Source organism: Marmota monax, unplaced genomic scaffold (assembly GCF_021218885.2).
Source record: "Marmota monax isolate L192 unplaced genomic scaffold, Marmota_monax_Labrador192_F-V1.1 WCK01_AAM20220418_F8-fsc00011, whole genome shotgun sequence".
In the NCBI taxonomy this organism is placed as follows: Eukaryota; Metazoa; Chordata; class Mammalia; order Rodentia; family Sciuridae; genus Marmota; species Marmota monax.
This window is the reverse complement of record NW_026693082.1, coordinates 686,145-699,310: the sequence shown is the minus strand read 5'-3', so window position 1 is coordinate 699,310 and position 13,166 is coordinate 686,145. Positions and strand designations below refer to the sequence as shown.

General features: G+C 42.3%; 1 protein-coding gene across 3 annotated transcripts; it reads left to right on the top strand.

The window, feature by feature from the left end:
- The first annotated feature begins 748 nt into the window (after positions 1-748).
- On the top strand, positions 749-12,938 carry Slitrk5 (SLIT and NTRK like family member 5). 3 transcript variants are annotated; one of them, XM_046454017.2, is made up of 2 exons: positions 749-857; positions 3,989-12,938. In XM_046454017.2, exon 2 carries the CDS (start codon positions 3,997-3,999, stop codon positions 6,871-6,873), a length of 2,877 nt encoding a protein of 958 aa, XP_046309973.1. In that variant the 5' UTR covers positions 749-857; positions 3,989-3,996; the 3' UTR covers positions 6,874-12,938. The 3 variants fall into 3 exon arrangements, with proteins under 3 accessions (XP_046309973.1, XP_046309974.1, XP_058438483.1); XM_046454018.2 differs by lacking the exon at positions 749-857 and adding an exon at positions 1,269-1,457; XM_058582500.1 differs by lacking the exon at positions 749-857 and adding an exon at positions 2,169-2,216.
- The last annotated feature ends 228 nt before the right edge of the window (positions 12,939-13,166 follow it).

Genomic DNA, 13,166 nt, shown 5'->3' with positions numbered 1-13,166 from the left:
CGCCTTCGCCCTCGGCTGCCATCTATCGGTCACTTAGCGCTCGCTTCGCCCCGGGCCCATCATGTCTGCTGCAGCTTGGCTCGCACCAGCGGCGCGACAATAAACAAGTGCACCGGACGGGGCCCTGCACCCGCTACGGAGCAGATGTCTCAGAGACCCGGACGATGCTTACCGCGTTGCCACCTCCTCAACGCCCGGAACAGAAGACGCGACTTTCTCTGAGTTTTTAGAACCGCCAGGCTGCCAGGACACGCCACAGGCGTAGAACAACGCTGTTCCTGCCCCTCAGACCCCCCAAAGGATGTCGGAGATAAAGAGTTCCAAATAATGACGATCGTGCGCCGCATCTGGAGAAGGGATAGAGAAAAAACCCTGCAAACACCGGGAGCGATGAAACAGCCGAGAGGATGCTGGAGCCGTTCAAATACTAATTAGGGGCCGGGGCGGCTGCGGGATCGGCTCTCAGGGACAGCGGCGGCGGGATCTCAGCTCGGTGGTCGCCTCGAGGGGGGCGGAGGACGGCTTTGGAGCCGCAGCCGCCGCCGCCGCAGCCAGACCAACCGAGGGGCCAGTACCACCTTCTTTCGCCCCCTCACTACCATGTACAGTGTGCGCTGCAAGAAGAAGGCGGGCTATGCATGCACACCCTCGAGCCCCTCTCTCTCTGGCTCTTCCCCGGGCGTGCGCCACTGACCAGAGGGAAATGTGGTGAAGACCGCGAGGAGAGAGCCGAGGGGGGGAGGGGAGGGCCGGCCGGCGCGAACCCAGGCCCGAGGGTGCGAAGAGCCAGAGGTAGCTGGAGGGGGCGGCGGCCACTGCTGGGTCGGAGAAAGTTGCCCCCCATGCAGATGGGAACTGTAAGTACCCACCTTGGGGGGGAGTGCGGCGAAGGGTGCCTGGGACCCCGCGATCGCGCTGTAGCGCGGATGGGAATGAGTGTGAGAGTGAGCGTGAGTGTGAGCTAGTGCGAGCGCTCGGCGAGGCTGACCGTCACGTTGGCGGGGCCGGCAGTGCAAAGCAGCCTTCTCTGCGCCCCCCTCCTCCTTCTCCGCGCCTCCCCTCCCAACAGCTCCCCTCCCCGCCCCGCCCGGCTCCTGCTCCCAGCCCCTACCGCGAGGCGCCTCTCCAGCCCGTCCTTCGCCGCCCCCTCCCCCGCTCTTCCCATCCCACCGCTCGAGATCTCCCCCCATTATCCCCCCCCCCCAACCCCGCTGCCCGTTCCGACCGCCGCGGAGAGCGCTGGGGAGAGCCTTTTGGGGAGCCCCGGAACCCGCGGTCGCCACCGCGGCGGCGGCCCGGGGCTGCCGGCGTCCGGCCACCTCTTTCCTCCAGCGGCTCGGACTGCACTGAAAACTGCCTTCTCTTTCTGCCTGGGCTTTAGCAAAACCGTGCACACCCCAAAGAGGTATTTTGTTAAGGGTAGCTATGATGAGTGGGCCCTGGAGATGTGAGACGGGGTAAGTCTGTCATTTACTTTGCAAAAGAGGCTTGCGTCTGTGTGTGTGTGTGTGTGTGTGTGTGTGAGAGAGAGAGAGAGTGTGTGTATGTGTGTGTGTGTATAGCGGGATGGCTTTCTTTCCTTCTACTCCCTCCCCTTTTTCCTCCCTTTACCCTTCCTTCGCTTTGGGGCGGGGTGGGGGAGGGGGAGCCTCGCGTCCTGGAACTCCCGGTGCTTCTGCCTGGGCGACGGTTCCAGCAGCTGTGCCCGGAGCCTCGGGTCCGGCCTGGGTGCTGGGCTCCAGCCCGAATGGCTCCATGCTGCTTAATGCAGGGATGTGCTAGGTGGTGATCCAGCGTCTAAATTCTTTGGGAGAGAACAAATACGGTACCCCCGCCCCCGCCTTCCAAAAAATTTTTGATCCTCGGAGGATGTGCCGCGCACCCTGGAAATTACAGCGATGGTGCGTTTCCCAGTCGGAATGTCAGCCTTCCCCGGCTCATTCAACTTTATTTTCTCAAATTTTCTGTCTCCTTTGATGGCAATGGGGAGAGGAAAGGGAGTGGAGCCAGAGGAAGCTCTTCGACCCTTGCTAACCAGAACTGAATTAAAGTTGTAAACGCTCGACTTTAATACTGGCTGGACACAATTTGCTATGGGCTTTCTGATCGGGAAGGAGGTGAATGGGGGCGGGGAAGCGGAGGGAGGGAGGGGGAGGGGACACAACCCAGCTGAATGGATGTGCAGATTTGATCCAGCGGAGAACCGAAATTTCAAGGTAAACGTTTTGCTTTCATGGGGGTGCTTTAAGCTGGGAGACGTTTGCCATTGTGATGGGAGGTCGGGAATACTAGCGATTTTTTTTAACACTGTGATCCCGATTCGTCTCGACACGTCTGAGTGGCCAAACGTGAATGATTCACAGGCACACTTGCACATGTGCGTGTGAATGCAGGCGCTTTTAATATCGCGGACTGGAGTCGACTTGGAGATCAAGAGAGAGGTCTCTAAGCTTGAACCTGTGCGTCAGAAACATCTTGGCTTAGTTTTGGTTAGGAGTCGACACCAGACTTAAGTGGTGAGGCAAAAGCAATGTTGACTAGAGAAAAGGCATCGGTTCCCAGAGCCCAACGTTTCTATCAAATGCCTAGACCCCCCCCCCCACTCCGCCGCCGCCGCCCCCGCCAAACCCCGCCGCTTGGCTAACCGAGGCAACACGCACTCACACTCACTCCATTTATGTCCTCCCTTTAAGAGTGTTGCTGTAGAACAGAAGTAAGAAGTGGAAGGAAGCATTCAAGGGGACAAAAAGAAAGAAAAGGGGGAGGGGGTTGGATTGATTCCTAAGGGAGATGAAATCTCGGGTATTAGAGCACTGAGCTATGTCACTTGCTTTTCTCCCTTCCACCTCTCTATTTTGCCTCTTGAAGAACCCCAGAGTCCCATTCCTGAGGGAGGGTATATTGCAAATGTAATAAGCAACTCCAAAGATGGAGATGTTAGCGAGATGGTAGTTCATTCCAAATCTTGCTAATTTAGTAGGGTTAGTATTGCATACCGTGGCAAACAGATGCGGAGCCCGAGGTAAGGGAGGCTTTGTCGTTGGTCCCTGGTTTACTTTTAGCTGATTCCGGGTAAGCGGTAGGAATGTCCTCTTTAAACTCAAGGTATTCGGAGGTGTTCTGAGATTGCGGATGCCTTCGCTGAGTTCTTTGTAATCCATCGTGCACAACTATTTCAGTGGCTTAAATATGCGGTTTGGTAGCGTTGCTGACAGGATCAATGAGGAGAAGTGGTCGCAGGGCGCTCTCAGGGAAGCGCTGCAAAGTGGCACTGTGCATGCAATTACCACGCTTGATGGTGGTAGTGAAGTCCACCATCAAAGCGAATGCGCTCCCTTTTTTCTCCATACTTAGAGCTCTAGAAGACAATTGGTGATTTAAGAGCTTCTTCTGTCTCCTTTTGAAGCATTATCTTGCATTCTTTTTGCCTCTGAAAAGTATCTTTAGCTTTCCACCTTGGCATTTCTTGCTGTGGTTTAAAATAGTCCAAGAATTGTGAGTCCTTGCTTTTCTATGAAAATGGGAGACCTACATGGTGAACTGTTAACCGAAGGGATTCTGAAAGAAAGAGAGGAAGGTGGGGGGTGCTCCATATAGGTGAGGAGGGGAACCTTGTAAAATGATGCTTCTTTTCTCTTAAATTAGAACCACAAAACTGAACTGACAGCCATTTTATGTATATTTATGGGTTGATTTTGTAAAGGGGGAAGTACAGAAGAACACTAAAAAGGGACTTTGCCCTCATCTTGTGCAGTACTTCTGTGATATACTCATTAGAAAAATGAAATGAACCTTTAAATCAAAATGAATATCAATTTTTAATATAGTCTGCTGAATTTCATTGTTCCAATAGGGCGGGGGTGGGAGTTGACTTTCCTATCCCCTCTTGTATTTCCCAGAAATAGTATCAGGGAAGAGAGACTTTCTGATTAATCTCTTAATTTTTTGTCATATTCTGTTGTTTCCTTGTTTCCTCTCTCCCTTGCAGGAGGTAAAATGCACACTTGCTGCCCCCCAGTAACTTTGGAACAGGACCTCCACAGAAAAATGCATAGCTGGATGCTGCAGACTCTAGCGTTTGCTGTAACATCTCTCGTCCTTTCGTGTGCAGAAACCATCGATTATTATGGGGAAATCTGTGACAATGCATGTCCTTGTGAGGAAAAGGACGGCATTTTAACTGTGAGCTGTGAAAACCGGGGAATCATCAGTCTCTCTGAAATTAGCCCTCCCCGTTTCCCAATCTATCACCTCTTGTTGTCTGGAAACCTTTTGAATCGTCTCTACCCCAATGAGTTTGTCAATTACACTGGGGCTTCAATTTTGCATCTGGGTAGCAATGTTATCCAAGATATTGAGACTGGGGCTTTCCATGGGCTTCGTGGTTTGAGGAGATTGCATCTGAACAATAATAAACTGGAACTTCTTAGAGATGATACCTTTCTTGGCTTGGAGAACCTGGAATACCTACAAGTCGATTACAATTACATCAGTGTTATTGAACCCAATGCTTTTGGGAAACTGCATTTGTTGCAGGTGCTTATCCTCAATGACAATCTTTTGTCAAGTTTACCTAACAATCTTTTCCGTTTTGTGCCCTTAACGCACTTGGACCTGCGGGGAAACCGGCTGAAACTTTTGCCCTATGTGGGGTTGTTGCAGCACATGGATAAGGTTGTGGAGTTACAGCTGGAGGAAAACCCCTGGAATTGCTCCTGTGAGCTGATCTCTCTCAAGGATTGGTTGGACAGCATCTCCTACTCAGCCCTGGTGGGGGATGTGGTTTGTGAGACCCCCTTCCGCTTACATGGCAGGGATTTGGACGAGGTATCCAAGCAGGAACTTTGCCCAAGGAAACTTATTTCGGACTATGAGATGAGGCCTCAGACGCCTTTGAGCACCACGGGGTATTTACACACCACCCCAGCCTCGGTAAATTCCGTGGCTACTTCTTCCTCTGCTGTTTACAAACCTCCCTTGAAGCCCCCTAAGGGAACCCGCCAACCCAACAAGCCCAGAGTGCGCCCCACCTCTAGGCAGCCCTCTAAGGACTTGGGCTACAGTAACTATGGCCCCAGCATCGCCTACCAGACCAAATCCCCGGTGCCTTTGGAGTGTCCCACTGCGTGCACTTGCAACCTTCAGATTTCAGATCTGGGCCTAAATGTAAACTGCCAGGAGCGCAAGATCGAGAGTATTGCTGAGCTGCAGCCCAAGCCCTACAATCCGAAGAAAATGTATCTGACAGAGAACTACATCGCTGCTGTGAGCAGGACAGACTTCCTGGAGGCCACCGGACTGGACCTCCTGCACCTGGGTAACAACCGTATCTCAATGATCCAAGACAGCGCCTTTAGGGATCTCAGCAACCTGAGACGCCTCTACCTGAATGGCAACAGGATAGAGAGACTGAGCCCAGAATTATTTTATGGCCTGCAGAGTCTTCAGTATCTCTTCCTCCAATACAATCTCATAAGGGAGATTCAATCTGGGACTTTTGATCCAGTCCCAAACCTCCAGCTGCTATTCCTGAATAACAACCTTCTGCAGGCCATGCCCTCAGGCGTCTTCTCTGGCCTGACCCTTCTCAGGCTCAACCTGAGGAGTAACCACTTCACCTCCTTGCCGGTAAGTGGAGTTTTGGACCAGTTGAAGTCACTCATCCAAATCGACTTGCATGACAACCCTTGGGATTGTACCTGCGAGGTGGTGGGCATGAAGCTGTGGGTTGAGCAGCTAAAAGTGGGCGTTCTAGTAGACGAAGTGATCTGTAAGGCTCCCAAGAAATTCGCAGAGACAGACATGCGCTCCATTAAGTCAGAGCTGCTGTGCCCAGACTATTCGGATGTGGTGGTTTCCACACCCACACCTTCCTCTATCCAAGTACTAGTGAGGACCAGCGCCGTGACCCCTGCGGTCAAGTTGAACAGCACTGGGGCCCCGGCGGGCTTGGGTGCCGGCGGAGGTGCATCTTCCGTGCCCTTATCGGTGTTGATCCTCAGTCTTCTGCTGGTTTTCATAATGTCCGTCTTCGTGGCCGCGGGGCTCTTTGTGCTGGTCATGAAGCGCAGGAAGAAGAACCAGAGCGACCACACCAGCACCAACAACTCCGACGTGAGCTCCTTCAACATGCAGTACAGTGTATATGGTGGCGGCGGTGGCGGCCCAGGCGGCCACCCACACGCGCACGTGCACCATCGTGGGCCGGCTCTGCCCAAGGTGAAGACGCCCGCGGGCCACGTGTATGAATACATCCCCCATCCATTGGGCCACATGTGTAAAAACCCAATTTACCGTTCTCGAGAAGGCAACTCCGTGGAGGATTACAAAGACCTGCACGAGCTCAAGGTCACCTACAGCAGCAACCACCACCTGCAGCAGCAGCAGCCTCCGCCGCCGCCGCCGCAGCCCCAGCAGCAGCCCCCGCCGCAGCTGCAGCTGCAGCCAGGGGAGGAGGAGAGGCGGGAAAGTCACCACTTGCGGAGCCCCGCCTACAGCGTCAGCACCATTGAGCCCCGGGAGGACCTACTGTCGCCGGTGCAGGACGCCGACCGCTTTTACAGGGGCATTTTAGAACCAGAAAAACACTGCTCCTCCACCCCCGCCGGCAACAGCCTCCCGGAATACCCCAAGTTCCCATGCAGCCCCGCTGCTTACACTTTCTCCCCCAACTATGACCTGAGACGCCCCCATCAGTATTTGCACCCGGGGGCAGGGGACAGCAGGCTGCGAGAACCGGTGCTCTACAGCCCCCCGAGTGCTGTCTTTGTAGAACCCAACCGGAACGAATATCTGGAGTTAAAAGCAAAACTAAACGTTGAACCGGACTACCTCGAAGTGCTGGAAAAACAGACCACATTTAGCCAGTTCTAAAAGCAAAGAAACTCCCTTGGAGCTTTTGCATTTAAAACAAACAAGCAAGTAGACACACAAGGTGAACACATTTGATCAATTGTGTTGTTTCAACGTTTAGGGTGAAGTGCCTTGGCACGGGATTCTCAGCTTCAGCGGAAGATTCAGAAAGGGTGTGCAATTTCCTTTACATTTTACATGTGGGAAACGTTTGTGTAAACTGGGCACATCACTTTCTCTTCTTGTGTGTGGGGTGGAGGAGAGGAGAAGGGCTTTATGGAGGGCAGTTTGCTGCAAGGGTGACTTATGTTAAAGGTCGCAGTGGTTTTTTAGTGGTTGGAAGTGCTAAGAATGGTGGAAGATGACAGCCCATAGATCCTACTATTCCTCTTTTGCTCCCTCACTCCTCCCTTTCTCCCCCTTTAAGCCATGGGTGGGTCTAAATGGCTTTGGTGGAGAGACTAGCACACCCCAACTTTAATAGAAAGTTTGTTCTCTCTATTCTTCTCCCTCCCTTTCCACCACCCTTCTTATTCCTTTCCTTTGTTTTTAAAGGATGTGTTTGTATGCATTCTGGACATTTGAATTGAAAAACAAAATATTGTGATCTAGAAAAGGATCACTATAGATGTGGACAAATCATTAAAATTACAGAGCTATATGATCCATAATTGATTAGTCAAAATAACTTATTGATGAAATATACAAATATTTTATTGTAGCACCTATTTTTATATGCACATTTAGCATTCCTCTTTCCTTCACTATTTAGCCTATGATTTTCACAGAGGTATCGCATTGTGTCAGGAACTGCATTACCAAGACTGAAGTGATATCAGGAAGGCATTTTAAATCATTCAAAATGTGGAGCACTTAATGGCAAAAATCTTTAAAAGCCAATGCAGCCACCCAATTGGACCTGTAATTTTTTAAAGCTGATTATATCCCATTGTATAAAAGAAAAAAAAATAGGGCAATTAATTGGGCCGTTCAAGAGAATTTTGTGCAAGTTTTTGGTTTCATTAGAGAAGATTTAAAAATATTTTTATTAGTGAACCAAAACGATGTATTGATTTGACTACTATTGTAGCCGATTTTCGATTGTTTAACCAAACCCAGTTGCATTTGTACAGATCCACATGTACTGGCACCTCAGAAGACCAAATGATGGACTGTACGAGTATCTATACAATGTCTTTATCCCTCTGGGCAGCAAGCAATGATGATAATGAAGAACAGGATCTCTGTAAGATGGGGCTATTGTTGTTAAAGTCTCATATGTATCCCAGCACATGTAATTTTTTAAATAGTTTCTGAATAAACACTTGATAACTATGTCAAATATGAGGGATTGAAGTAATGCTTACTTGAGGTGCAAAAGACCTAGCTATGTGTGATTGGTGGAATCTCCAATATTAACAATTTAAGAAATAGTTGCTAAACTTCATTCATAACAGAAATTCCCATAATTATGTTTCAAATATATATGTATGTATATACATATATGTGTATATATACGCGTGTATATATATATGTGTGTGTATATATATGACTTTGTTGGTTCAGGGAAGTATGTTCTTCAGAATGTGTCAGTTAATATGTTTATTAATGACATTTCAATTGTATATGCTGTTTCCTCACTGAGTATTCAACTAATGCATGGAACATGGTAAGTAGTATACTATATTTTCATTTTTCTCAATATCATGTATGTCATCATATCAATATTATTTATTCAATTTACAATTTTCTATAATTTCCAAATATTAACTTAATGTAAACTGTCTTCAACAGTTATGATCGATACTCTATCTAAAGTTTATTAATGCCCTGAATGTTCAAGATGTTATTGGGTATAAGCTGTTCACCTCTGAGTAAGGTTTGCTGGTGATTTTCATTAGTTTAATGACAAGAAATGTTTGACTTAATCTGAAACTTTAAAAGCCCTGTGTATCATTTCTTTGAGTGGATCTCCCCATAACCTCACCTGGAATATGTGCAATATCAAGGGCTGTTCATGAACTTCACCTTTAAGGAACAATTGCCATGGCATTCTGCCACAAAGAGGCAGCATTCACCCATGAGTAAATTGACAGTAACTACTTGAATTCAGATGGAACAGGTGGTAAGTTTCCTTGAAGGATTAAAAAAAAAAATGTAATGCTACTTTGACCAAGTACAGTAAACTATCCATATTCTTTGCAACATTTTTCCTTCCAATTTTTTAAGGGGAAAAGAATAAGCTTAATAATGCCATGATATTATCTTGAAAAAAAATGTATCTCTTACTCTTCATCTACCTCCTCTATATAAAATATGAGATTAGAAAAGAAGAAATAAATAGTAACATTTGAGTACATATCTGGGATTGTTACTAATTTTTCCTCACAATGGGAATTATTTTTCCTTTTAAAAATGTATCATTTCCTCAACATTATTATATATAAATATGAACGTGTTTTATAAATTCTAAAATATCAGTACAAATGTAACTAGACTTTATTTCTTAATTGATATATAAAATGATAAGGTAAGATTTACACAAAGCTAAAGATGTATTTATGGAAAATATAAGTAATTTCCAAAGAAAGTTCATTAATGTATTTTTCAATGATTTATAAACTTTTATTTTTAAAATCAGTACAATTCCATATCATCTTTCCAAATATTCTCTTTAGGAGTTTTGTTCCTCTTTATTCTTCCTAAGGTACCCAACATGTTTTAAAGTTGAAATATAACATTACATGATTTACTAACTGAATAACAGAGGTTACTTTCAATTTTTATATTTTCCCAAATGTATAAGGGGGATAAACATAAATTCATGGTGGATGAAAAAAAAATTTCCTGTCAGAGTCATGAAACTGTATTAAATGAATCATGAAATTGTACAAAATGAAAAATTTATTATTTTTCACTAAGTAAATAGACTGGTTATATCACTGGTACATTACTAGATTAAGGAACCCAACAAAATCTCTCCATATAAATTTGGGTAATTATTGTGGTATTTCAGGCATCAATTAAAATTCAAATATGAACTATACTTATTCTTTGTGCTTTCTCTATTTAATATGTTGCATAATCATATGTAAACATAGTTCCAGGTAGATATTATGAAGCATCATTTTATCTCTGTATGATTATTGTGTGGCTATTTAAATTATCTCAGATAAATTAAATATATTTAATGTAGATGAAGATAATTTGTATACCTATATAAAAATGATTTACATTGTTTATTTAAGTTATGAGTTACACAACTTCAGCAAAAATATCATAATTGGAGCACATGCTGTTTTTAGGTAAGATTATGATCTTCACACATGTAAGTGGAAAATTTTGGCAACTGAGCTGCATACTGAAGTCAGTTTCTTACCATTGTTCCCTTCACCCCAGTAGGGAAATTAAACTATATAGAACATCTAGGTAAATTGTGGGAAAAGTTACCTAATCTAAGACTGCAGATTCTCAATTTATATATGTGCTATGCTAGTTACTAGGATGTATTGTTGTAAAATTATTTAAATTAATGTGTATAATTCCCTTTCCCCACTCTATTATTTCAGATTCTTTCTGTACATCTCTGCCCTGATTCTCTTTCTGTACGTCTCTTCCCTCCCTCTTTCCTTCTCTTTTCTTTCATTATTTTTCAGTAGAGCAAGAGAAAGAGTGAGAATAGTTCACTCCTTGTTTGAAATGCCAAAGACTGGCTATTTAATTTCAAGGGCTCAGTGGATTGTTCCCAAAGTCACATGACTCCAAATTAATGAAAATAAACCAGACACAAGTATGCTTTCAATTCTGATGGAAATACACTCATTGCATTTTTCAGATGACTCCAAACTAAGATATTTGCAGGCATGGCAAAATTTTAAAGAATAAATTTTACACCAAAGGACAAGAAAAAAAATGAATAGAATTAACCCCCCCAAACCAGGCACATTTAATTAATTGACATTCAAAGGGAATAAAATGTTATGACAGTGGTAACTAAACTGTTATTGAAATGACTTTTTAACTTATGGTTAACATTCCCAAACCCCTTGGTTTGCAGATATTAGTCATGTGCCTAAAAACAATCTAACATCGATATATAAATAAACCTTATATTTATTAATATTTGATTTGATAGGGTACAGTTTATCATTAATTTTAAATCAATGTAGTGCCTTTTTATAACTTTAATACCCATGCATATTTCCATGAGTTTATATAACCTACATATATCATACAAAAGCAGATGGATTATGAGAGTTACCACATATGCAATTTTCATCCAGGGTTTGTTATTTGTATTCATATTTCTAAGACTTTCTCATTCATACTTTCATGTTTCATGCTTCAGGAATGTTAGCATGGGGGAAAGAAGAGTGGTGCAGTATTTTTGAAACAATTAAGCATTTATTTTTCTGTTTTCAGCAGACCACTTGGCTAAAAGACACAAGCCAAATATATCTCATGGAACTGTACGAGTATCTGTACCCAGTAAAAAAATTTTGTATACACTTTTTTTTAAGAACTACATTTAAGGTTAATTAAGCTTCAGTCATTTCAGTTATTTTCTATGAAATACTTTTGTAGATAAGAATAGAAATATTTTATAGAAAACTGATGTAATGCAAATATGAAATAATTTGGCATTTATATAGTCTCTTGTAAAAATGTGGTGGTATATTGCATAATGCAAAATGTGTTATACATTTTTACTAAACAGTAGGAAACTTATTTCATAAGAAAAGTAACACAAAAATATGTTGATTGGATATCTTCCAATTACTTCTTTGAAATTAGCTATCTCAATCAATAAACATGAATGAATATTATATGTGTCTATAAAACAAATATCTACCTGTTAAAATTCACATGTATTTCTAAAAGTTGAAGTTTTATGAACCAATATTTGATATTGGTCTGTTATGATACTGGTATCATGTTATGATAATTGTAACTAAACTGTTGTCAAAGTAACTCTTTAATGGATTAATTAATTTGTTTTTTTTTTTTGGGGGGGGGGTTGTAGCTTAACAAATGAAGAGATGAAAATTTTGGCTTCTTCTTGAATGTTCAATAATACCCTGGTGTACTTTGGACAAGTTCATTTGCATAGCATTCTTTTTAAGAAGTTTTTTTTTACATATCACCATACAAGTTCAACTCAAATTTAATTGTTATATTTTAATACTGAGCCATAGTTATATTCATATATATAGGTAGGAAAATGCTTTTAACTTTAGTGTGCATATTTTAGATTTTTACTTATAAATCAGTGATAATTTATCATGTTTTCAACTAAAATACTTTTGAAAGAATCTTATTTTGCTGTTCATTTAAAAACAAAACTTAATATGATATGTTGAATCCAAAATCAGTGTATATTTCAGTTGGTTCGGAGTCTATTTATATATAATACAAAAGGTAGTAATAAAACCAATTTAATTAATTAGCAGATTTCTTTGTCAGAAGCCATAATACCTTACCCAGCATGCTTCAATGAGAAGTTCACTGGAGTCATGCAGACTAAATTTTTAAATATAAAATATAAAGATCAAAATATGAAAATTAATACTTTATCAATTAATATACCTACAATAATATATATACATAAATTACCTACACAAAAATTATACCTATCTTAAACTATACCTATAGAAAATCTTGAAGTCCCAAATCAAAAGGGTAATTCTCTTGTGAAAAATTAATAATAATGGAAAATTTATAGCTATAATATTTACTTAAATCTGAGCTTTAATATGTTCTTTAAATCTCCACTTTAAATACAAAGTTTATAGCCATGTTTTCTTTATATCATTGAATTTTCCCCTTCCTGCAGTTCTCCTAAAATATACATATACACATATTGTTTTTATATTTTTGTTTGTCTAGCATTTAAGAATTGAATATTAAAATGCATAGTTATGGACAAGCATTGTTAAATTGCAATTATTTTTTTTCATTCAAAGAGTATCCCTCAATTTTATAATATCCCCCAGTTTTTAAAGCTGATGAATAGAATTTTCATATAGGTGCCTCCAAATGATAACACAGAAATTACTTATACATTTCAGGGAATATTCAAAAACATTCACCATACAGTCATTAAAATCCATTAAACCACTATAATGATCTTTTCATTATCAGTGATTCTTAAAGATGTTCAATTCTTGGATGAAAATTTTTTATCTTCCTAGAATTTTTTTAAATACTAAAGATAAATATTGAGTATTCAGATTAGTAATTTAATATATCTCTTCCAAAATTAACCAAAATTTTACATACGGAAAACCATTGACAAAATGTCTCTGTACGTTTTT

Excerpts from the sequence above, each read along its gene's own strand:
- Slitrk5 (XM_046454017.2), top strand. The coding sequence starts at position 3,997 with ATGCACACTTGCTGCCCCCCAGTAACTTTGGAACAGGACCTCCACAGA.